The sequence below is a fragment of the Pelobates fuscus genome, chromosome 9 (assembly GCF_036172605.1).
Source record: "Pelobates fuscus isolate aPelFus1 chromosome 9, aPelFus1.pri, whole genome shotgun sequence".
NCBI classification, from domain to species: domain Eukaryota; kingdom Metazoa; phylum Chordata; class Amphibia; order Anura; family Pelobatidae; genus Pelobates; species Pelobates fuscus.
In genome coordinates this window covers 143767460-143794059 of record NC_086325.1, presented here as the reverse complement: position 1 = coordinate 143794059, position 26600 = coordinate 143767460, and the positions used below count along the sequence as shown (strand labels likewise).

General features: G+C 43.3%; 1 protein-coding gene across 1 annotated transcript in view; it reads left to right on the top strand.

Moving 5' to 3' along the window:
- The window catches only part of PTGES (prostaglandin E synthase), a 55182-nt gene extending 29694 nt beyond the window's left edge, over positions 1-25488 (top strand). The window contains exon 3 of the mRNA XM_063431438.1: positions 24904-25488. Coding sequence (XP_063287508.1) covers positions 24904-25153 — 250 coding nt within the window. The 3' untranslated portion in view covers positions 25154-25488. The remainder of the gene's footprint in view (positions 1-24903) is intronic.
- The last annotated feature ends 1112 nt before the right edge of the window (positions 25489-26600 follow it).

Here is a 26600-nt window from a genome sequence, read left to right as displayed (position 1 = left end):
GTGAGCCACAACCATCTTCGTGTTGTCGCCCCTGGGGCCTGTGGGACCTCCCCTGCGAGTGTTCGCTCTAACTTTCATACCCTCCTGAGTTAGTCTATATAGGGTGTGGTTAAGGTTTACAGGAGTGTTGTGTGTCTTGCTGTATGCCCTCCCGTTCTCTCTCCATCATTGTTTCTCGTCAGTGCATTAGGAAAACATTCCCGCCCTGTGTGTTAGGCACATTAATGGGATGGCTGAGTAAGGTGTAGTTGGGAGTGTTTCAGCATGCCTAGGAGCGTCCCTCTACCTGTGTGCAATCTGTACCTGAGAGTCACCCCCCCCCCTCCTCCCCCCTCCCTCTTGTGCTCGGGTGACCATCCCGGCTCCTTAGTAGTAAAATGTATTAAAGGTGTAATATATTAAGACGTGATGACATGGGATTTGAACTGTCTCAGTGCATCACTCCCAGTGCAAGCAGCACCCTTGCGTTAAGTCCATTCAGGCTGTGTTCGTGGTCTGCAGTGCTGTTGGTGTCAGTGCCGCTGTGCAGCATACAGTGAGGTCATCTGCTCTCTCCTTCCTCTCTCTCCCCCTTGTGTTACTGAAGACAGTACCATCCATAGGTTTTAAACAAATTGAGGAGAGGGTTGTCGGGGGTTTAAGGGGTGTGTGAGTCCTGGTGTCTGCTCTCAGAAGAGCTTAATCGTCCAGAGCGCCAAAATTGCTGCAATAAGTCTTGTGAGCGCTCTTTTGGAGTTGCGCCTGGCTGTTTGCGGGTCTCAGTCCTCTCGGTCCGCTTGTGCCGTGATCGTGTACCACTCTCTCGGGAGGGGTGTAAGGGCTGGTCGGGTAGGCCCAGGTAGGGCGAAGTCTTGCGGTGGCGTGATTCCTAGGTCCCTGAGGAACTTGTGTGGGTCTCCTCCCGGTGTGTAGGCAAGTGTTCTTCCAGCTGTGAAGGCCACTATTTTGAATGGGTGTCCCCAGGTGAAGCGGATTTCATGTTGCCGCAATATATCTGTCAGCGGCCTCCATTCCCTCCTTCTTTGCAGAGTGCTCGGGGCCAGATCTTGGTATAATGCGATGGATTTGCCTTTGTGTGTGAGTTCATGTTGCCGATTATACCGCAGTAGGGCCTCTTTGGTTGAGAAGTGATGGAAGCATATAATGATGTCTCGTGGCACCTCTGTGTTCGAGCGTCGGGCCCGCAGGGCTCTGTGCGCCCGGTCCATAGTCCATTGGGTTTTAGGGATTTCTGGTAGGAGATTGCTGAAATATGCCTCCATGATTGGTGCCAGGGGGCCCTCGTGTGTTGCTTCTGGCCATCCTCTGACTCGGAGGTTATTCCGCCTCGTGCGGTTTGATAAATCCTCCACTTGCATTTCCAGGTCGCTGATGTAAAGGTTTAGGGACGTGGAGTGCTGTATCACTGTGTTATGGCCTTGCACTATGGTTTCCACGCGCTGCTCCAGTACAGCGGTGCGGGCGCCTAGGGCCTGAATCTCGGCCTTGATATCTCGGGCGCTACGGGTGATCTCTCCCGCCAGATAGGTCCTCACCTCTGCAAGCTGTTTCGAGATTTGTGCGGCGGTATCCTCACTCTGTTCGGGCTGTCCCCTATCTGTGTTGGAGGATGGGGAGTGGGAGCCTCGTGTGCCCGCCCGGCGGCCATCTTGTGCGGCCTGTGTGGATCTGGAGGCCGCGAACATGTCGGCCACTGTGGGAGAGGATTCTTGCGGTCCCCCCTGTTTTTTCTTGCGTGGGGTGGCTCTGGGACCTTTGTGGGGCATGTGAGTACCTTTTAGCGGTTGCGATGCTGTTTGCCGGTGCTGGATTTAGTGTGGATTCGCGGGAGCTCCCTTGTTAGGCTGCCATCTTCGTCGGCTGCCAGGCCACGCCCCCCCGTTTTGGCACATTTTAACCATTTTGGAGTTGCAATTGATTACCCCCCATTACAATTTGGGGCAAAATTGGAAATCGCTTCAAATTAGGATTTTTTTTCTTTTTTTGCAGCCATTTGGGTCACCGCCATTTTGGGGGTGTGATCTATGTATATATATATATATCTATGTATATATATATATATATATATATATATATATATATATATATATATATATATATATATATAATTTTAAACCTTGATGATTTTAATCTTTTATTCCAGCCTATATTACTATTTAAGTTGGTATTTGGAAAGGATAAAGTGCAATTTCACAGCAGGAATGCTTACTTTATCGAAATCTTCCTCTCCACCCTTGAGCCAATCTAATATCCGTCTCTGCCGTCTGTATCCACTCTAAGCCCTCCCTCCCCCAAAACGCAGACCCGTTGGGGCCTCCAAATGTCATTAGTAAGTGAAGCCCTGAAAACCGCTATGTCTGGGAAGTATTAAAACCTGGCAGTTCTTAAATGTTAATGTGTAGTTTGGCAAACACCCACGTCATGAAGCAATCAGTGGGAATATGTTTTATTTTTCCACAAGGTGTAATGCAATCTAATTTTTCACTTCTTTTGGACAAATTCTAACACACTCTGAGGCAAGTCACCGGAAAAAAATCCTAAATGATTGCTGGACCGGATGACTGTGGGCAAGGTGTGGCAAAAGAAGGCATCCGTACCCCCAAACCTATAGTTCAGTTCTTCAGGATTTTTTTTTTCTTTACTGATTTTATTGGGCTTGAAGCCATTAAAAGCTCAAAGTTACAGCTATTATTACGGTTTTATTGCATTACACCAATACTTTAAAGGAAACCTATCCCTTCCCCCCCCCCCTTTTTTTTTTCAAACAAAGCTTAAACATAGCTTTTTATTATAGCATCTGCATGTATTATTTTATAATGTATAAATATAAAGCAATGCCTTTCTTCATTGGTCCCTTCGGTGTACACTTGCTCCATGGGGGCAGCCATTTTAAGTAATCTTTAGTCAGAAGCATCACTTATACAATGTCCATGCTGTTAACGGAGAGAGAGAGAGTTCACATTCACTCCTTCAGATCTGCAAAAGTGACATCTCAAAAATGTGCTATGAGTTGGTTTCATCTGTTCACATTTAGCGTGATCTTGGCAAATATGGGGTCCTCTGCTCAGAGATTTTAAATTATGTCACCACACAAAATTGTCAGGAGATTTAAAATAAATGATGACTTGTTATTATACATTATAGTAAAAATCAAGTTTTTTTCCCTTTTTTTTTTTAAAATATGGTTTAATCTCCTCATATATAACACTTTTTTTTAGCCTAATTCTTATTGAATCATTGTTATATGAACCTGACTCCAGTCTTGTTTTCTCTGTATTAAAGGGACACTGGAAGCACTTTCATCTTTTTGAAGTTGTTATAGTGCCTGCAGATTTGCCCTCCCCCCTGTTCTACCACCAAAACCCCATATTAAACTAATTGCAAGGCTTTGTAGTACGGCTGTAAGCCATGCCTTTTAAGCCCTCTGGATATCAGAGCAGGAAATTTTACTTACCGATTTCTCATACCTTAACATACCGTGCCGTCGTGCGCATGTGCATTGTTATAGTTGGTCACAGAGAATTATTGAATACACGGATTCTCTATGGAGGAATTGTAGGTGTATTGTGTTGAGCTCCACGCATGTGACTTCATTCCCCTCTATGAGGAGCATTGGATTGGCCCATCATCTGGGAGAATGCAAGCCATGGCGGTCGTCGTGACTGCGCTAAGGGAAACTCTGCGCTGGAGAAACGGTATGTAATTTGTTTCATTTTCATTTATTTTGATTTAATATTTGTACAGTTGGGGGGGAGACAAAATAAGTGGGCCCCAGGACTGTAGCATTAGGAATACAGATATCTATTCCTTACACTACAATGTTCCTTTAATGCTTAGCCTAGGCTACATTGATCTTTATAACCCATTCAAATTTGTCTGTGTTTTGTGGTGGCATGTTTTATTGTGGTTAAAATTACCATTATTGCAGTGACACTGACTCTGACCCAGTAGTTCTTTTTGTTTACTGTAAATGCCTTTTGACAGTTTCTCTTGGTTAGCCCAGACATTAGCAATTCATTACCTAAAAGCAATAATGTCACAACTATATTGTAAGAACATGCACACAATAGGTAATATCAAAATGATAAAAGCCCGGCCTGATGAACGGAACAACAACAACAACAACAGAACTCCAGGAGCCACGTATTCCCCTGATTGGCTTTCAGTCTTTAACCACATAACCAATCATTCACCTTATTGGCTTCCAGTCTACAACCAAATAACCAATCGGAATTAAAGTACTTACTAACCTACATTGAAACAAAATTGCAAGGTTGGCTATGGACATTTTATTTTACACTGTATAATTTCATGTAAATTTATACACCACGATCAGTGCTAACATGACCAGAATACTGAAGATTTGACGCAGTGTGCCACTTTTATGCCAAGTTAATCAGGGCTTTTATATCAAGACTTTTTTTTTTTCGCAAAAGCAAACCGCCTCAAAGCAAATATTCAGTGTGTTTTGGTTTGTTTGGAAGAGAGAGAGAAATATTTATTTACTATTGAGAGCAGACGGCTGCTGATCTGCGTAAATGGTGTAAAATACGGTCATGTGATATTCCTCGCTACCGCATGAGCAGGGCCGGATTAAGAGCACATTGGGCCTGGTGCTGACAATTATGATGGGCCTAATTACAGAATCTTATCGACCAAAAACACTAAAACAGTCATACCTCCCAAGCGTCATGTATCTGATAGAGATGGTGCTGGAGGGAAACTCATAGGATGCAGCTGTAAGAAAACACATACTCTATGCTAATCTCTCTCTAATTTATGCTTTCATCGTTCAAGTAACTCCATACCCCCTAACAGCAGTGTCCAGTGAAGCAGGAAGTCAATGGGCGGGGTAAAAGGGTGGGCCGCTGGTGCAAATCACGTCACAGAACTTGCCCAAAAAGGGGGCATGTCTGTCCAAAGAATTTGAAGGACAGCCTGGCATGAATGCACGTCAGGCTGCCCTCCAATCCTGCAGGCTGGCCAACTAAGGGCATACTATGCAGGCAGCATTCTGAGCTTGACATAAATGCGTCTAATGATGCGCTCACTCCATGCTTTCTAAGGACTGTCCCCTAGCACTCGCTGGTCCACTTGTCTCCTTACCTTCTTACTAGCAGGCAGAAGTTCCTGGTATACAGTCTGAGACGGAGAAAAGGTGTATGTAGTGAGTGTAGAAGAAAGGAGGGGACATACCACAGTGTTAGAGAGACAAACAGCATTACCTAAACTAATTTTATTGCCAGCCAGTCCACACAGGTTTTGTTCCCATACATCCCTCTTAAGCTTCCAAACTTAAAGGGACACTATAGTCACCAGAACAACTACAGCTTATTGTATTTGTTCTGGTAAGTAGAATCATTCCATTCAGGCCTTTTGCAGTAAACACTGTCTTTTCAGAGAAAATAACTCCACTGGCCACTCCTTAGATGGCTGCTAGAGGTGCTTCCTGGGGCAGTACTGCATAGTGTGCAGCACTGCCATTCAGTGTCTCCACCCTATGCATGCAGACACTGAACTTTCCTCATAGAGATGCATTGATTCAATTTATCTTTATGAGGAGATGCTGATTGGCCAGGGCTATGTTGGACTTGTGCTGGCTCTGCCCCTGATCTGTCTAGTTAACAGTCTCAGCCAATCCTATGGGCAAGTATTGTAATTTGCTCAGACCACCACTTCTGATGATGTCAGCAGAGAGTCAGTTCAGAGGCAGAGCCAGCAGCTGCAGACTTGAATACAAGTTATATTTTACTATACTTAGGGAGGCAAGAAGGGGCCAGGGTGGTGGTTTTATCATAATAGGGTCAGAAATACATGATTGTGTTCCTGACCCTGTAGTGCTCCTTTAAGCAAGAGTATGTGAAGAGTAGTTAGGGTTGCCACCTTTCTTGGGAAAAAATACCAGCCTTAATCATTTGTATAATCACAAGGAGTGACATCAGAGAAAATTCTGTAAAATCACCAACAAACTTCTCACAGTTTGATTCTGCTGTATAGATGGATTGCTCCCAATGTCTCCCTGTCTCCCAGTGTCTCAGTCTCGCAAGTCACCCAGTGTCTCAGTGTCCCTATGTATCACAGTGTCAGTGTCCCCATGTCGCCCAGTCCCCTAGTCTCTCAGTGTCTCAGTGTCCCCATTTCTCCCAGTGTCCCAATGTCTCAGTGTGTCTCCATGTCACTAGGACGCATTGAGACCCGGGGACACTGAGAGACATGGGGACACTGAGACATTTAGGGAAACTGGGAGAAATGGGGACACTGAGACACTAGGGACACAGACACTGAGACATGGGGACACTGAAACATTTGGGGACACTAAGACACTAGGGACACAGAGACATGGGAACACAGACACTGGGAGACTAGGGGACACTGGCTGGGAGACAGACACTTGGGGACACTGGGAGACAGTTGTGGACATAGACATGGGGACACTGGGACACATAAGGACACTGGGAGACATGGGGACACTAGGCACACTGAGACACTAGGAACACAGACACTGGGAGACATGGGGACACTAAAACACTAGGGACACGGAGACATGGGAACAAAGACACTGCGAGACTAGGGGACACTGGCTGGGAGACAGACATGTGGGGACACTGGGAGACATGGGGACAGTTGTGGACATAGACATGGGGACACTGGGACATATAGGGACACATGGGGACACTAGGCACACTGAGAGACATGGGACACAGACACTGGGAGACTTGGGGACACTAGGGACACTGGCTGGGGGACATTGGGAGAAATGGGGACATAGTGTCTCCGTGTCCCAATGTCTCAGTGTCTCCCAATGTCCCTATGTCTCATAGCGTCCCAATGTGTCTCAGCATCCCCATGTGTCCCAGTGTCCCCTAGTGTCTCAGTGTCCCCATGTTTTCCAGTGTCCCCAAGTGTCTGTGTTCCCAGGTCTCCCAGTGTCTGTGTCCCCATATGTCCTAGTGTCTCAGTGTCCCCTAGTGTCTGTGTCCCCTAGTGTCTGAGTGTCCCCATATGTCCCTTAGTGTCCCCTAGTGTCTCAGTGTCCCCTAGTGTATCAGTGTCCCCACGTGTCCCTACTATCTTTCCCCCCATCCCTCACTTACTGTAGAGCTGTTGTCTGGAATCTGTGCTGTGTTGCTGCTCCCTCATGGATCAGTGAGTAGTAGAGAGAGGCAGGGATATGCTGTAACTTCCTATACCTGCCTCTCTCCACACACAGTGACCCCTACTGGCCGGTGCTGGTATTGCAGAGTAATCTCCCTTTATTCTGAGAAAAATACCTGCATTTGTATTGCTGGTATTACTGCAATACCGGCACGGCCAGACAGCCTCAAATACCGGCTGTGCGAGTAAAATACCAGTCAGGTGGCAAACCTAAGAGTAGTGTGTAAAAAAAAAAAAAAAAATAATAATTTTTTTTTTTTTTTTTTTTTAAATGGGCCTATTCCATGGGCCTGGGCCTGGAGCTGCAGCTCCATCAGCCCCTATGTTAATCTGGCCCTGCGCATGAGTCAAGCATACACTTTGGAACGTATATTTACACCCGTCTTTCCGGCTTATTTTGCTGTAAATGACCGGCCTGTTTCATAACAGGGCACAGCTGAAGCAGGGGCTGTATAGTTTTTTTTTTGGGGGGGGGGAGGATGAATTGTTGCTATACTGTTGGTAATATTGATAAAAAAAAAAAGTTTAGGCTGTTCAGTCTACCATTTAGCAGTATGTTTGTTTTTCTATGTTCCCCTTCCCTTCATTCTATAGGTCTGACTCGGGGACAGTGGAAAATGTGAAACCACTTTCTCAACTCAGCACTTTCACCCCACATCCTCCAAAATACGTATTTCTGAAAGATCACATTTTTGTGAGATACTCGCACTGATCGTTTTGCAATTTAACTGGATTTCCAACACAGTCAAAAGATCTATATTGAGACAACATACAGGCTACTTTATCTTGGTAGGTTTCCTACACTTAAGAAAAGGCACAGCTGCCGTTTTGAAGTTTTGTGAATTCCCCAACCGTGATTAGTGACAGCTGTTGCAGGAAAGGGCATAGTCTATGGAGGTTCTGACGGTCTTGCGGTATCCTCTACATACCTCAGTGTTGTATTCTCTCACATGTGAGTACAGCGATGATGTCCGAATGTCAGAATTGCACGAAATTCGTCCGAATGTACATTCATAGTTACATAGCTGAAAAGAGACTTGCGTCCATCAAGTTCAGCCTTCCTCACATATGCTTTTGCTGTTGATCCAAAAGAAGGCAAAAAACCCAGTCTGAAATGAATTGCACATATCTACTAGGTAACAATGTGCAATGTCAATTAGAACCAAGGCCAGTAAGGTATTGTTGTGTATAAAAAGGGCATTAATTCTCGGGATGAGAATATCATTTTGCCTCTTTATAAATCACTGGTAAGACCACATCTTTACTATGCTGTGCAATTTTGGGCACCTGTTCTAAAGAAGGATGTTATAAAAGGAATCTAACATTTTAGCGTTAACCAATTTAAACCTCTTTAGTTTAGAAAAAGTCGCCTCAGAGGGGATATGATAACATTATACAAATATATCCGGGGCCAATACAAACCGTACTATACATAGGACACAAGGTCATGCATTTAGACTGGAAGCAAGAAGATTTAGTCTAAGGCAAAGGAAGGGTTTTTTTACCGTACGAACAATAAGGATGTGAAATTCTCAGCCTGAAGAAGTGTTTTTTTATCAGAGTCCGTATAGATGTTTAAACAGCAACTAAATGCATACTTTCAAAAACCGAATATTCAATGATATAATTTTTCAACTGCAGGGTAATAGCTTCTTGATCCAAGGATCAATCTGACTGCCATTCTGGGGTCAAGAGTGAATTTTTTCCTAGTTTGTTGCAAAATTGCAAGTGCTTCAAAGTGGGTTTTTTTTTGCCTTCTTTTGGATCAACCGCAAAAACCAAATGTGAGGAAGGCTGAACTTGATGGACACCTGTCTCTTTTCAGCCTAAATAACTATGTAACACATCCCCAGGGGTTTAAGGTTTTTGTTCTCTCTCATTCCATTTGCTGTGAAATACACAGACAAACATATATGCATACACGCACAGTTACTTTCCACTGCTAACTGCATTAAAGGGATACTCTAGACATTATAACCACTTCAACCATTTGAAGCCGTTATAGTGCCTGCAATACTCGGGCACCATGCCCTGTCTGATTGCTAAACAGATTCTAAGTGGATAAGGTTCCCTACCTCGATGGACAGAATGGCTAAGGCAGAGTTACGCCAGATCTGGTCATGCCAGCAATGGCAAGAGTCCTCTGCTAATAATGAATTGAAGTCGTTATGGAACCTAGAGTGTCTTTTTTTTTATTTTGTCTCTCTGCCCTTTCTGATATGCCAGTAGCCTCTATTTCACAGCACTCAACAATTATTTTACTGCCAAGTGAGCTGCAGAACATGAAATGAAAATGGAGAGAAGGACCAGATTGAGGGAGCTTGTTATTATTATTATTGCCATTTATATAGCGCCAACAGATTCCGTAGCGCTTTACAATATTTTGAGAGGGGGGATGTAACAATAAATAAGACAATTACAAGAAAACTTACAGGAACAATAGGTTGAAGAGGACCCTGCTCAAATGAGCTTACAGTCTATAGGAGGTGGGGTATTAGAAACATTAGGATAGGAAATATCAAGTAGGAGTGAAGCAGAGCTGGAGGAGCAAAGCACTATCCCATAGGAGAGAGCAAGAGACAGGTATGTAAGGGAGAGATTACTCTGGGAGGCCATACGCTTTCCTGAAGAGATGGGTTTTAAGGCCCTTCTTAAATGATTGAAGACTAGGGGAGAGTCTGATGGCAGTAGGCAAGTTATTACAAAGGAGAGGAGCCGCCCGTGAGAGCTTGTAAGATGGAACGTTTTTATTCTCTTCATTATTTAGTCATTTGGGGCTTGTTTTTTTACTAAATAAAAGGCAACCTGGTCTGTCTTATGAGACATTAGTATGACTGAGTCAGTGAAGAGGTATGTGACGATGGTAGTGAAGAGGACATTCCGTATAAGGCTGTGATGGCCGGGAGGATGGATTGCAGATGTTACCAGCAGAAGGTCTCTGTTACATTGTGTCAAACTTTCCCCACAGAGAAAGCTATTTCTTCTTAGCTGTGGCTGACCAGAGCTGGGCTAAGTTTAACCACAGTACTGTTTGTCCAGATTGTGAAAAACGTCCCTCTGAAATAAACAAGGAAGCTTACAATTTCTGTCTTTCCTCTGAATTTCACACCTAACGCAATACTGGGCCGTGAGTGTTAACATTTGTTTTTAGACAATGGTACCGATTTCTTCACACACTCTCTGCTTGTCTCTTTTTTTTTTTCTATGCCTTTTTGGTCTCTCTCTCTCGGTGTCTTTCTTGTTCTTGCTCTGCCTCTTTCTCTTTCAGTGTCATTATGTGTCTCTCTCTTTTGCTGTCTCTTTGTGTATCTCTCTCTTTAACTGTCAGTGTGCGTTTCTCTTTCACTGCCTGTGGGCGTTTCTAACTTGTTCACGGTCTCTGTGTGTCTCTCTCTTTAATGGTCTGTGGTTGTGACTCTCTTTTGCTCTCTGTGCATCTTACATTCACTGTCTTTGTGTGTGTGTGTGTGTGTGTGTGTGTGTGTGTCTCTCTTTAATGGTCTGTGTGTGTATTTCTATTGTTCACGGTCTGTGTACGTTTCTCTCATCCACTGTTTTTGTGTGCCTCTCTCTTTCACTGTGTGTGTGTGCATGTCTCTCTCTTTAACTGGTTTTGTCTGTCTCTTTCCGCTATCTGTTTTCTCATTTTTGTTTGAACCCATGCATTGGAATGGATAAGAGGTTTTTATGCTGGCCAGCTTCTCTTGTTCAGACATCCACATTGCAGAAGGTATGTGTAGAAAGAGCACTAATTTGGGATCCAAGTCTTAAAGGAGTCCATGAAGCACCATCACTACTACAACATACTGTAGTGGTTATGGTGGGAGGAGTCTCCTGGATCAAACCTTATCCCACCGTGAGGGGTTAAACCATTTTGAATGGTTTGACACTTACCTGGGATCCTTGGGTACCCCCGACCCTGCTCCTCTGAACAATGATCAGTAAAGTGCAGGATGAATGGACAAGATTGGACAGAATCTATTGGTTGAGATGTTCTGCTGTGCCAAAACTGATATATCTGCTGCAATTGGCGAACTGATTATACTGGAATTTCAATCTATTCAATTCTAATGCAATCCAAACATACCATGTGACAATATATCAGGACCACCATCGATGGTGTATGTTTGTATCAGAGTTTGTGTTTTTGTGTGTATGTGTACAGCAGAGTGTGAGTAGCTGTGTGTGTGTATCAGTGTGATTTTTGTATGTTTAAGAGCGTGTCTTTAGTTCTGTGTGTGTGTGTGTCTCAATGTGTATTTGTGTGAGTGCCTGTCAGTGTGCATTGAGTTGTATCTGTGTGTATCCATGAGAATGCTTGCTTGTGAGTAGCCTTACAGTGTGTTGGGTGGCCAAAGCTGTAGTTTTGTGAGGGGGGCTCCATAAATTCTGATGGCGGCTTTGCAAAGTAGGGACTACTTTGTCTTATGGACAAACCTGAGGTTGACATGGTGTATCTCCACCATCAATTTGTGTCCAATCCCAGGCTTAGGGATTCAGGCATAGTTTCACTCCTTGCTCTAGCCCGATCTTTCATACACCTCCGACCGTGATGTAGTCTTTTTCAGGCACATGAAGCATCAGGAGCTGAAGAAGATCTGCAGGAATTGGCGGTGGCTGCAAGGGACATCTTCGGTTAAGTAAACCGATCTTTCACTGCACTCTACAGCCCCCAGACCCTAACTGGAGATGTCACATTTGGGGGTCTCTGCAAAATATGAAAAAGACCCCTGTAAGTGCAAAGGGGACTTTAAGAACGTTTGCCCGACTCTATGCTTATTTGCTCACATGCTTTGGCTCTATTTATACACTAACCACTCAACCAGGTGATGTCCAGATGATGCACAGACCAGTTGGCGTGCCAGAATGAATATATACAGTAGGTGAAATTATCAGGACTGTCCAACCAAATCAGGACATTTGGCAAGATTGCGGTTTGTTTACATGAAATGCCAATCTTCCCGACAGTTGACAATACGGAAGAGTTTGTGACTTTTGTCATTATTGCATCTGTTTTACACTCAAAGTAGCGCTGTTGCATTCATTGTGATAAGTGGTTGCCAGGAGACACTTGTTGGGTTAGCTGTGCTAATGGCATATCCGATGGGCACAGTGGATTATTGACCGTCACGAGCAAGGTTGCCTAGTGCAAAACAATAATAATAAACATCATTTCTATACAAAGAAAATAATCCTCAATTATATATAAACTAGAATAAACATTTTAAAGGAAAACGCTAACTGTTGTATTCATTTTATATCCTTGGCTAATGTGATTGGACAAGGTTTCCTTTAACCCCTTAAGGACCAAACTTCTGGAATAAAAGGGAATCATGAAATGTCACACATGTCATGTGTCCTTAAGGAGTTAAAGGGGCACTCTAAGTAACATATCTAACCCAGCTCATTAAAGTAGTCATAGTTAATAGAATTCCCTGGCACTGTCCCTATGTTTGATATAATAAGACCATATTGGAATCTTTGCATGTAAACTGGGTTTCTAACATTAAACTATTCCTAAACAGACTGACATTAAATGGGGGGATAGAGCCAGGGGTGGTCTAGGTAAAATTATCACTACATTAAACCGCAGTGATCACTCGGCTTAGAATGCCTGTCTTAAGCTACATTTCCATTCATCAGTTGAACATCGCAATTTGTTCCGGATTTCCTGCCTTGTTCTTAGTGTTTTGACACGGAATGCACAATCTGCATGATTTCCTTTTAATTGATAGCAAGTCTTTTCCCAACATATTCTTTCCTAAATTGGTATGTGGGTGGGTGTGCGTGCATTAATATTATGACATTATAATATATCATTTCTCCAGCATGTTACAAACTATTTGGCTGTAGCTTAGTGCTTTTACTTACAGGGAGTGACACTTGTGAGACAGGGAAAGTACTATACAAGGTGTTTAAAGACAAGATAAAATGATCAATATAATAACCAGTTTCTTTTGTTCCATTGTTAGATCACTAAATGACATACAATACTGGGTCCCTCCACAGCTACAGGGTGTTCCGCCTCTTAGTCTCTAACTCTCCATCCAGTATTATTCTGTCTTTGGAAACATTAATTTTAATTCAACTTTAACGCTATTGGTCAAATGGGACCCTCTACAAAAATTCCACCAGAAGGAATTTAGATTCCCAACCGAGACAGATACGTGTAACGGGTAAACCACAGGATGGCACCGGGGGACTGATGGCACCATGACTACTACAGAGCACTGTAGTGAATATGGTGCTTACAGTGTCTCTATAATTGAAAGAGAGGTATAGAGCAGGGATGTCCAACCTGCGGCCCCCCAGATGTTGCTGAACTACAACTCCCATGCTTCCCTGGCTATCTGTTTCATTGAAGGAATCATGGGAGTTGTAGTTCAGCAACATCTGGGGGGCCGCAGGTTGGACAGCCCTGGTATAGAGGGATACACTGGGGTCCTCTGTTTATCTGCACTAGTGATGTCGCGAACATAAAATTTTCAGTTCGCGAACGGCGAACACGAACTTCCGCAAATGTTCGTGAACCGGGCGAACCGCCATAGACTTCAATAGGCAGGCGAATTTTAAAACCCACAGGGACTTTCTGGCCACAATAGTGATGGAAAAGTTGTTTCAAGGGGACTAACACCTGGACTGTGGCATGCCGGTGGGGGATCCATGGCAAAACTCCCATGGAAAATTACATAGTTGATGCAGAGTCTGGTTTAAATCCATAAAGGGCATAAATCACCTTAGATTCCTAAATTGTTTGGAATAACGTGCTTTAAAACATCAGGTATGATGTTGTATCGATCAGGTAGTGTAAGGGTTACGCCCGCTTCACAGTGACAGACCAAACTCCCCGTTTAACGCACCGCAAACAACCGCAAACAGTCCATTTGCACAACCGCAAACTCCCCATTTGCACAAGGTTGGATACCAAGCTAGCCATGTCCCGTTCCTTGTCCTCACTGATGTCATTGAAGGTCTTTTCCTCCACCCAGCCACGTACAACACCAAAGGTCCCCGAAAGGTGACAACCAGCCCCCTTTATTTTATTTTTTTAAATGTACACTACTGTTACACCAGATAATGTATAATAAACACAGGTTACTGGCTATGGGGGGGGGGGGAGGGGTAATGTATAATAAACACAGGTTACTGGCTATGGGGGGGGGTAATGTATAATAAACACAGGTTACTGGCTATGGGAGGATAATGTATATTAAACACAGGTTACTGGCTATGGGGGAGAATAATGTATAATAAACACAGGTTACTGGCTATGGGGGAGAATAATGTATAATAAACACAGGTTACTGGCTATGGGGGAGAATAATGTATAATAAACACAGGTTACTGGTTATGGGGGGATAATGTATAATAAACACAGGTTACTGGCTATGGGGGGATAATGTATAATAAACACAGGTTACTGGCTATGGGAGGATAATGTATAATAAACACAGGTTACTGGCTATGGGGGGATAATGTATAATAAACACAGGTTACTGGCTATGGGGGATAATGTATAATAAACACAGGTTACTAGCTATGGGGAGGATAATGTATAATAAACACAGGTTACTGGCTATGGGGGGATAATGTATAATAAACACAGGTTACTGGCTATGGCGGATAATGTATAATAAACACAAACACACACAAAAAAAAGAATGCAGCTTCAGAATTAATCTAAATTGTATGCTGTCTAGGAGGTGGGAGGGTCTGGGAGGGAGGGTCTGCTGCTGATTGGCTGGAATGTGTCTGCTGACTGTGAGGTACAGGGTCAAAGTTTAGTCAATGATGACGAATAGGGGGCGGACCGAACATCGCATATGTTCGCCATCCGTGGCGAACGCGAACAAGCTATGTTCGCCAGAAACTATTCGCCAGCGAACCGTTCGGGACATCACTAATCTGCTCCACTGGATAAGATGTAGGGTATTACAATTCATGTAATATCATTCAGCACACGGGCTGTCCTGATTTTATGATTATTTTTAAATGTATTTATTTTTGCATTTCATTTACTTAAAGCCACTTTTAACTATGACCTGAATTTTTGTTTTATTTTTTATTTTCTGAGGAATCCCACGTCGAACATAAAGTAGGAAATGTGGAAAAGAAATCTGCAGGCCAGATGTGACATGTAAAGGTTTATTTACTAAACCGTGAATTGTTAAACATTGATCGTTTGGGCCAAAAAAGTAATTTTGGAACATGTTTCTTTTCATCTGGCTCCTTTTGTAACCTTCTGCGCTGATCCCTTGAAGGATTTTAGCTCGGTAGCTGACAGGAACCTTTTGTCTTGCTCTGCTGTGTCTGTAATAAAATAGTTCAGGGTTTCTAATAAAGGAAAGGCTTGCAACTTTGTGATTGTTTTTAAATGGATTCAGTTTTTGGCAGGTAAGAGGAATGTAACGGCTGGAATGTTCTTATTTCATTAAACTAACAAACAATATCCAGATCTAGAAGGATCGGCCTAGATGCTCGTGGCTCTTGGTAGTTTGAATAATGTACTCCCCGGGCTCAGCCTTCTTAGTGCCCTATACACATTCCTCACAATTTATGCAACTAATGGATCTTATGTACACCGAGTTCTAAACACCGTTATTGTGGTTTATAAACCAATTACTGTATTATTGCTGTGGAGCTCTGTTATACACTCAGACACACTAACAATATGGAGCTCCTAGAAAAGTGGCATATTACGATAGAAAAGTGGGACAGATGTATTTGTGCCCAAAATAGGGACTGTCTCTCCTAAATAAGGACACTTGGGAGGTATGCCAATACTCACTCGGTACTTTGAGACTACACTCCAACCTTTTTTGTTAAAAGGACACTATAGTTACCAAAACAACTTTAACTTAATGAAGCAGTTTTGGTGTATAAATCAGCACATGCATTCTAACTGCTCAATTTTCTGCCATTTAGGAGTTAATAATCACTTTGTTTATGCAGCCCTAGACATACCTCCTTGCATGTGACTTGCACAGCCTTCCTAAACACTTCCTGTAAAGTGAGATCTAATGTTTGTACTGCCTTAATTAAACTGTCTGTTTAATTTAATATTTCTAATCTCAATGTTAATAGCTTGTTAGACCCTGAAGGACCCTGCATAAACAGAAACAAAAGTGATTTAACTCCTAAATGACAAAAAGTTGTTTTGTTGACTATAGTGTCTGTTTTTTTTTCAATTTAATGGATTTAAAAGAAACAAAGAAAACACACGCAACATTATTTTTTTTGCCATGAGGAAAGCCTATTTTATCGCAAAGATATGTCAGCAGTGTTGTAGTGGTGGTAACTGATTAAACTTGCCTGTACAGTAGTGCATGCATTGCCGGTCTGGGATGGATCCTGTGAAACCACTGTATCTTCGATGATCTCACTGATGTGAAATTAGACAACTTGATTATCGATTGCTGCACAGTAAGCAGACATACTGAATATTATTTCTAAGAAATAATGTCAACACTGGGTTAATAACGAAGTAATGATTAGTCATATGACAATGCAATGGTTTGTTGTCTTTGATATAGTTAAATGATATACATGATGCTATGACTTGACAAAGATACCAACATGTGTGACACTCAGCCTGCCTTGTGGCTGAATGACTGTCACAAACTGATACTGCGGAATGTTGAGAAATATCTAATTGAGCTCATTTCAGAATGATGAGCACTTCCACCAATTGCTACCGTCATTAAACATGTAGAAGTGTAGTCCGCATTCTGCAGGGACTGGGAAAAGCCCTGATTTTTACACTCAAAAACTATTAAAAAGATACTCTGGGGATCAAACACTTCATTAAGTAATTATGGTTCCCTGAGTCCCCCAGCGCCGCCTTACCTTCCAATGTTAAACTGTATTCAGACAAAGTGAATTCCCAGAATCCTGCTTCCTCTCCTGCTGTAAATGTGGAAGCAGTGATAGGCTGAGGGCAGCCAATATCAGGGGTCTTCACTTCAGAGTTGAACAGCGCTGCGGAATCTGTTGGAGCTTTATAAATGACAATAGTAATAATAACCGTTTTGAACATGGTTTAATACTTATGAAGGCGCCAGGGTACTCTGGACACCATAACCACTTAATTGACATGAAGTATTTATAGTGGTTATGGTGCCTGGAGTGTTCCTTTAATAATACAAAACCTATTCTAAGTTCTATGTTGCTTAGTATCCCTTTAAAGGAACACTATAGCGTTAAAACTTTTTGTTTTTTTATATATGTCCCCAGTTATATCCAGGTGTCCCATCCCCAACATGCAATAAAAACGAATAAAAAAAAAAAGTTTTGTTTTTTTTTTCCCAGCATCAAATCTTCCTTGGTGCTGCTCACCTCTCTGCGTTGGGTCCTGATCTGAATTCTGACAGCCACTTATGGATTTAACCCTGGAATGTAAAACTAAGTTTTAGATAGAAAGGTTAACATAAAAGGACCACTGCATCAAGATAAAGTAATCTGGGTGACTACATTGTTCCTTTAAATTAGTTCCAATAAGTTAGCATATTGTTACAATTTATGATGCTTATACTGTGTTTCCCCGAAAGTAAGACATCCCCTAAAAATCAGCCCTAGCTTATTTTCTGGGGATGCTCATAACATAAGCCCTAGTAGCTAGTTGTTTGCTAACGTATGCTCGGGAAATTTTCCCCGAACATAGATCCGCAGGATTCCATTCGCGAGTAAAGTAATCTATGTTCGGGGACGTTTTCCCGAACATAGATACGCGGGATTCCATGCACTATTGAACTCGTCTGTTTGGGGGAATTTCCCCGAACGTAGACCTGCTTGCTACCGTTTTTCTGCAAAATAAGACTTCCCCCGAAATTAAGCCCTAGTGCATTTTTCGGGGGGGGGGGGGAGGAAATAATATAAGACCTGGTCTTATTTTTCGGGAAACACGGTATGTTGCATTGATTTTTACCTCCCAGAACTAAATCCTCTTCCGATATGTTTTCCTACATCAATAAAAGAGCGCGAAAACAATGGAAATGAATAAACAGCGAGACCCTCCATTAGATACCACTGTTCCTTGTAGCATTTTTTTTTTTTAATTCTTTATTTTTGCAGTGCATAGATAAATCTGAACGTGCGGGTGGTACCCCGACGGCAAACAGAAGGGTACATGGCAATACTTGCACTATTTTATCTTAACATGATAAATTGTTCTTGTGTCAAGTTGCTTATGTGTAAGTTTTATACATGTAATGTTGCTAGTTCAATAGCGTTAACTGAATACTGGTACTACTGTCTGGTGTTACAATGGCAGCGTTAGTCTCCTAGCGCGCGTTTCACTGGCTGACGACTGACCCTGCTTGTATTCTGCTGGGCAAGTGCGTCTAGTGTTGAGGCAAAGCTTTGTGTCATTTAGTGGCTCAAGCTAGGGGCATGGTAGTGTAAGCAGGCCTAGGCTGTTGTCAGTGTGCCGGCAGCATGGCTCCTAAGCTTAATTAGGCTTATCTAACTGACAGTGGGGAACATGTGTAACGAGTGCGAGACAGCTATGCATATTAACAAGAATACATCTAGGTCAGGTAAATAAATTGATGCTTGATCTCCCTGTCAATCATTCAGCTTAGCTAGTCTGCTACAGGTAATTGAGGATCATAAGGGCTTAGTATCTATGTTATCAGTAAATACTAGGTGCTTATTGTCCACACAGTGGTAGTTGAGAAGGGGCTCCCAGGATGCTGGAGCGGTGTGCCCGCCGTTAGACATGGATGTGAGGGCTTCAGCCTATGCCCATAGCAGGGAAGTCTCTCGTGTTGTCTTGATATGTCCTGTCTTTGGTGCTTCTGTGTTGGGAGTCTGCTCTTGTAGTGACCTGTAGAATGTGCAGCCGCTTGATTGCTTGGTGTGCAGCGCTGGTTATGATGAGCTGGGTCGTGCAGCGCTTGATGCAGAGTTTCAGGTGAGGTGGGGTGCTTGCGTGATGTGCTTGGTAGGCTATTCCGCTTATGTGTATTTGGGAGGGGGAGTATCGTGGTGCCCTTTCCCGCCGTGGGGATCGCAGATATCTACGTCGCCGGATGGCTGTCCTGGGAGCTTGAGGTAGGTATCTGTAGTAGCGGCGTCTCGTTGTGGGTCGGACCCATGATGCTACAGTTTTCACCGCCAGCTGGAGAGTCACTCCGTGGCTGTGCAGTGTGGCCCAGAAGCTTGCGCAGATCTGGTCTAAGGCCCCCAGGAGGTATGTGGGTGGCTGGGCGCAGGTACTCCGTTTGTTAGGCCTGCGCTGGGTGGCCATTTTAGTTGTGTCTTGGCAGTTTGGTGCCCTTGCCTGCTGTGTGGTCGGTTCAGCTGCCATCTCTGCCTGTCAGATTGTCCAGTATGGACCGCGATGTCCCCCACCGGTCCGGGGGGGGGGGGTTGGGTGATGCGAGGTCTCTTAAGGGTGTCGGGGAGAGCGGCTGCCTCTCCCCGGCCCTAATCCCAGTAGGCCGCACTTGGATTCCCGCTCTTGTAGCTCCGACAGGCTCCGGGGTGGTCTCGATCGGGTCCGTGGCACACCCCTGACGAGGGTGGTGCACCCTCGGTGGTCCTTGGGCGAGGTAGCCGTCGCTTTTACCCCGGTTTCTGCCCGCCAGGCAGGAGCTTGTGCTTTGTGTGTCCGCACGGCTTGGCGTCAGGCTCCGCCCCCGCCTTGTAGCATTTTTAAGCCACTTGTTATCCCTTCTTTTTAGCAAGGACTAACTCCTTTCTGTTGGATAAACCAGTCATCACAATCATGGCTTCCTGATTCATTACACACAGACAGCTAAGATTTCATCGAAGGTTCCGTTCCCATAGTAAACATACAGTAAGACTGTAAAATCCTAACTGTAGACCTAGGGGCTGTTTATTAATCATTCATCTTGTATGTTTGATTGCGGCCCCCTCCCGGAGCGTTTTGCTGATCAGATAAAAATAAACATTATACTATTATTTTCTTACACTGCTACTGATTATATCTCTCCAGCATTTACACATACCAAATCCGTGCATGGATGAGCTTTCGTTAAAATATACATGCTGTCATGCTAACTTCAAAGAGATGTCTGACATTTATGTTAAAGGATTACTTAAAAACCACCATGACCACTTCAGTGATTTGAAGTGGTCATGGTGGTAGGAGTCTGGGTGTACAGTGTGTCTGCTGGGGGCTAGTTGTATCATCAGCACACGTGACATTGGCAGCCCAGTAATACGTTTTTACCCACAAAGATCCCAGATCTGTGTAGGTGGTCCTTTGCGAATTGCTTTGATATCGATTTTGATAGATGGAGGCTGCTGAGGTTGCGATATCTGTGCATGGCTAAGAGACACAGACTGTTTCCCTCAACTCCATTGGCACCAATGACTACTGGTGTTTGTGTTATGTCAGGAGCCCTGTCTTATCTCACCCGGCAGCCACTTGTAAACGTCTCCAAGGGCATCAACACTTACCGGTATTTATCAGCTGATCAGCCTAAAATATGGCCATCTTCCTGGACATGTTCTGTTGGGCCAGTCCAAGCCAGGAGGCCATTGAAATTGGCAGCCAGCAGTCCATGTGGAAATGTCCTGCAGTACATGAATAATATGAGGCAGAAGTTCACAAACGATGTATGTTGGTGGCCTGGGGGCCTTGCTTTAATTTGCATAGTTGCAAAGTGTCCTGAATTTAGTGGGACTGTCCTATGATTGGGCTACTGTCCCAGTGAAGATGAGTTGTAAGACCTGCCCTCCATTCCATGGGTGGAACTATCTTTTGTACAGCCATTGTAGGTGCTCCAGGACCCATAGAAAGGTGGCAATAAATACGTGTCGTCTTTATATTTCTCTCTGTGTTTAGTTTCGTAGTGTCACTGTATGTATCTGTTAATGCATGTATCTCATTGAGTGTATATCTGTGTTTCTGTCTATATCCCTATTTCTCATTTTGTTAAAGTAGCCTTTCCCGGTCCTACCATGCAAAGAGAGATTTGTAATTTGTCCTACTTGCTGATGGCCTATATGTGGATCAATTTTGCATGTTCTAGGACTGTGATCCCAAAGGAACCGCCATGATTAGTCAATTCATTTCACACTGGGCACAAGGGTGCCAGCTCTACTATGGTTATGTGAATTCTAAATTTTTCTCGGCATCATTTTTCATGAACTGCCCTCCAGTAGGCACATATGACCTTGGCAGGAAATGATCTGGAAAGGAGCCTACTCATGCATGGTTTCCAGCTTGGACAATGTAATGCTATACTGTTGGCTCCAGTCGCCCAAACCAGACCGCAACACCCCCCATGGAACCAACTCCACGTTGTTGGTTCCTTTGCAGTTGCTGAGAGCTTTGTAAAGATGTGATGCCATAATAAGATTTCTGGTGGGAGGAAAACATAAACCATGGCAGATCTAGCAAACCAAGGCCATGTTCCTCACGGTGGTGGGTAATTATAGACCGATAGGGAGCATCCTAACAAACTGTATGTGAATCAATTTACCACTTTGTGTCTGTCTCCCTGCATCTGTCATCACCTGGCTTATCATATGATTCAGGGCTTTTTGTTGAAAACGTGTCCCGCAGCATTGCCTGCATGTCTGAATTTGTTTCTGTGATGCTAGTATTACGACCTAACTGACCCTTTAAAGAATATATTTTTTTTTCTACTGAAATTAGAATTTTGAAAAATTGACCAGGAAATTCAAAGGTTTAGACCCAAAATAGCCAACTCTTAAACCTTTCCCAACTCTGCTCTTTATCCATTTTGACTACTTTGGCCTCATTGTTAAATTCCCATTTTGATTTGACATGATTTGGATTTTTAAGTTGTAGCGCCCTGCACTGTATGCCCTATAGGCATTCCAGGTAGAAATGTAAGAAATGCAGGCTCATCTCAATCCCGTGTTTGTCCTGTGCACACACAGCAGAGCTCTGTGTATATAGAAAGCACTCAATGTGTGCATGTGTATTAAGGAAACCGGGATCTGCTCCAGGCAATGTTTATATTAATTTGTTTATACAATGTGTCTCACTTCCCAGTTTGAGGTTTACTGAGAGAAAGTGGAGAGATAACACAGCTTAAAGAACCAGTTTGGGCACCATAACAAATTTATCAAATTAAGTTGTTATGGTGCCAGAACATCCATGGTGCTTGCTCACTTTAAGGGGTTAAACAGTTCTCGAACGGTTTAAACACAAAGTCTCTGTTTTAGCTCCAAACCCTCCTGCCTCTCTCTGTCCTTCTGTTTTCTCAAAATAGGGAGACCGGAAGGCTCTTGCAGAATTCGGCAGAGGCGCCGCTCAATAGCTGCGAGCGGTCAGCTGACGCGCTCAGTCCATTAGTGACTCCTCTTTCATAAAAGTGGTTTCGAAAATAAATATACCTATTTCAAACTAGTTTTATGAATAGGGAGTCACTGTTTCGATTAAGTTGTTATAGTGCCTGGAGTGTTAATTAATTCTGTAATTATCACATGTCACCTCTAGGGGCAAAACACTTTTTAACAAATGTATTTCTTGTTCACATTGGGGATTTTCGATGTTAAGCTAATATAGTCCAGCTGGACAAATAGATTTATTTTATTTTTCCCAGTTTAGGTTTAGTTTTTTTGTTTTGTTGGGGGTTTTTTTTTGTCCTAAAATGCCATGATTTGGCTAATTTCCAGTTTGGGGAAAATGTTCCTGTAACATTTTGTAATGGTCTCATTTATTGTTAAAGGATCACTATAGGGTCAGGAACACACAGGGGCGTTTTAGGCGCGAGGCAAACAAGGAATTTACCTTGGCGGCATTTTCCAGGGGGCGGCAAAAAATGCCGCCCCCAAATGCCCAGGGCAAATGCCTTGTTAGCCTTGCGGCTAACAGACATGCTGGGCGAGCCGGCGGCTGGCGAGGGAGCCCTTCCTCTGAGCGGTCTGCTCAGCTCCTTCGCGCGCCGCAGAGTGAGGCTGGTAGCCGGAATATGACATCATATTCCGGCTCCCAGCCTCACTCTGCGGCGCGCGAGGGAGCTGAGCAGACCGCTCAGAGGAAGTGCTCCCTCGCCAGCTGCCTGCCCGTGCCGCCCGCCCAGCAACCCCCCCCCCCCAGCATTCCCAAAGGTTAGGAGGCTGTGTGTGTCTGTTAGTGAGTGTGTGTGTGTGTCTGTTAGTGAATGTGTGTGTGTGTCTGTTAGTGAATGTGTGTGTGTGTGTCTGTTAGTGAATGTGTGTGTGTGTCTGTTAGTGAATGTGTGTGTGTGTCTGTTAGTGAATGTGTGTGTGTGTCTGTTAGTGAGTGTGTGTGTGTGTCTGTTAGTGAGTGTGTGTGTGTGTCTGTTAGTGAGTGTGTGTGTCTGTCTGTTAGTGAGTGTGTGTCTGTCTGTTAGTGAGTGTGTGTCTGACTGTGTGTGTCTCCTAGTGTGTCTGACTGTGTCTGTTAGTGAGTGTGTGTGTGTGTCTGTTAGTGAATGTGTGTGTGTCTGTTAGTGAATGTGTGTGTGTGTCTGTTAGTGAATGTGTGTGTCTGTCTGTTAGTGAGTGTGTGTCTGTCTGTTAGTGAGTGTGTGTCTGACTGTGTGTGTGTGTGTGTCTGACTGTGTCTGTGTGTGTCTGTTAGTGAGTGTGTGTGTCTGCTAGTTTGTGTCTGTTAGTGACCGTGTGTTTGTCTGTTAGTGAGTGTGAGTGTGTCTGTTAGTGAGTGTGAGTGTGTCTGTTAGTGAGTGTGAGTGTGTCTGTTAGTGTGTGTGTGTTTCTGTCAGTGAATGTGTGTGTGTGTGTATTTAGAATGCGGGGCGGAGGGAAGGGTTGGCTGTGGGTGGCGCGGGGGGCGCTTGAGTTTTGGCCTGCCTAGGGCAGCACAAAACCAGGATACACCACTGGGAACACAAACCTGTATTCCTGACCCTATAGTGTTAAAACCACCATCTAGCCCCCTTGGGCCCCTCATGCCTCCAGAAATATAGTAGAAATATTACTGTATTCAAGCCAGAAGCTGTAGCTCTGCATGCTGTTGGACTAAAAAAAAAAAAAAAAGTGTGCTGACATCATCAGAAGTGGTGGCCTGATCCAATCACATTGCTTCCCCACAGGATTGGCTGAGACTGACAAGGAGGCAGATCAGGGGCAGAGCCAGCATGATTCAAACACAGCCCTGGCCAATCATCTCCTCATAGAGCTGAATTGAATCAATGAATATCTATGAGGAAAGTTCAGTGTCTGCATGCAGAGGGAGGAGACACTGAATGTTTGGATACATTTTAGGCAGCCATAACCCAGGAAGGATCTCTAACAGCCATCTGAGGAGTGGCCAGTGAAGTTATCACTAGGCTGTAATGTAAACACTGCATTTTCAACGAAAAGACAGTGTTTACAGCAAAAAGCCTGAAGGTAATGATTCTACTCACCAGAACAAATTCAATAAGCTGCAGTTGTTCTGGTGACTATAGTGTCCCTTTAAATTTCCCTTTTCTTACAGTATAATACAGCACGCCGGAATAGGGCAGCGCTATATAAATGCCAATGTTGGTAATTGAAAGCCCAAAAATTCACAATTTTGGCTAAAATATGCAAGAAGTGAATATTGAGTTGGAGACTTGTTTTTCCCAAATCAGCTCGTTTTACCTAACATTTTCAATTCAGAATTCAATTCACAGTTTAGTGAATAGTCTCCGGCATCCAGTTTGTATAAAGTTTAAAATGTTTACGTTTTATTCAAACTTAAAAAACGTTTGATTTTTTTTGTGTTTTGCTTAATTCTAACAAGTGTTTAATTTCATTCCCTAATTATTATTTTTTTTTTTCTTTGTGATATTTCAGAGCGCATCGCAATGATATGGAGAATATTTTTCCTTTCCTGTTTTTGGGGGCTATCTACTCCGTGCTGGATCCCAACCCTACCATAGCCAGAAGCCACTTCCGAATTTTCTTTCTCTGCCGCGTAATCCACACGGCAGCCTATGTGCTGGCTTTGAAAGCACCGACGCGCTCCGTGGCCTACAGCATTGCACAGCTGCCTTGTTTCTCGATGGCGGTGCAGATATTATTCGCGGTCTCCTCCTATTGGTAATCGCAACACCCCAGAGATCTGAAATTCTGTGTGCCTTTTCAGATGACCAAGTTGAGAATCATCCCAGCATGAAGGATAATTTAAAAAAAATATGATGCAGGTGTTGGTAGTGACAAGTACTAAATAAAGTCATGAATGTAAAGGCTTTGCCAATGCCTTTTTTATTTTCAAGCAGATCTTACAAGAGTTGGTTTGTGATATGAGCAAAATGGTGTAGGTAAAGATTTTGTGACTTGACTGTTATATATTTCCTGCTGCCAGAAGCCTTGCCTTTTTGGGATGAAATGTAACGAAATAGGAGAAAAATGTAATTTACCCATAGGAGACCAAACTTATATTCTGGTTCCTTTGACAATTCTCCACAGTTTCCTGCTTAATGAATAAATCCCAAACATTCGTCCCAACTAGAAAAATTGGAAATATTATTATGATTTAATTCTATTTATCTGCTTGGATATTTTGACTTGAAATGTGTTGCTTCTCAATTCACTGTATTGGGAATAGGCTATAGCAGGGATAGGCAACCTTAGGCCCTCTAGCTGTTGTGGACTACATCCCCCATAATGCTCTTACACCCATAATGCTGGCAAAGCATCATGGGAGATGTAGACCGAAACATCTGGAGTGCCAAAGGTTGCCTATGCCTGGGCTATAGGCTAGGTGCATTAAAGGACTATTAAAGTCAATGAAGTAGACTGGGTGCAGTGGTATTCTAGGTTTCACCTTTCAATATAAAACATTGTAGTTTTTTTTTTTTTTTTATAAACTGCAATGTTGACCTTGCAGTGTTAAGACCACCTATAGTGGCCGTCTTATTGATGGCCACTAGACGCTCCTTCACAGAACTGACCGAGTAAAACTCTGACACGTGATTCGGAAGCCCCAATAGAAAAGGATTGATCAATGCCTTCCCATGGGAACGTTTGGATAAACGCTAGTACAACTGTTTGTGCTCACACGAAGAGGGGCGAGCAATCTCACTAGAGACCGGGACACTAAAGCATTAGGAATACAGGTTTGTATTTTTAATGCTTTAGCGTTCAAGTCATAGTCTGTGGATGGTGCAAATAGATATCAATTTAAAAATCTTTTATTCAATAAAATACTTTTTTTAATATGTGTTTGATACATTTTTTTTGCTATTGAAAAAAAAAATAATAATAAAAATGGAAAAATAGGCATGTTGTCTAGGATTGAGTCACATGGGCACTGTGCAATGAGGAGGGGGTGGGGGAGTGGGATTATATCCCAAAGCAGTGGCTTTTTAAAAATTTTATGTTCAAAACATTTTATGCCCAAAGCATAAAAACAAGTTGCTGAATTATATATTTACAAATACATATATTGGAATCTAAACTCCGACTAAATGCTTTTAACACTTGGGTTGCAGGTTCAAATCCTTGCATGGTTGATTCATCCTTCCAAGGTAGATAAAACAAATACTGTT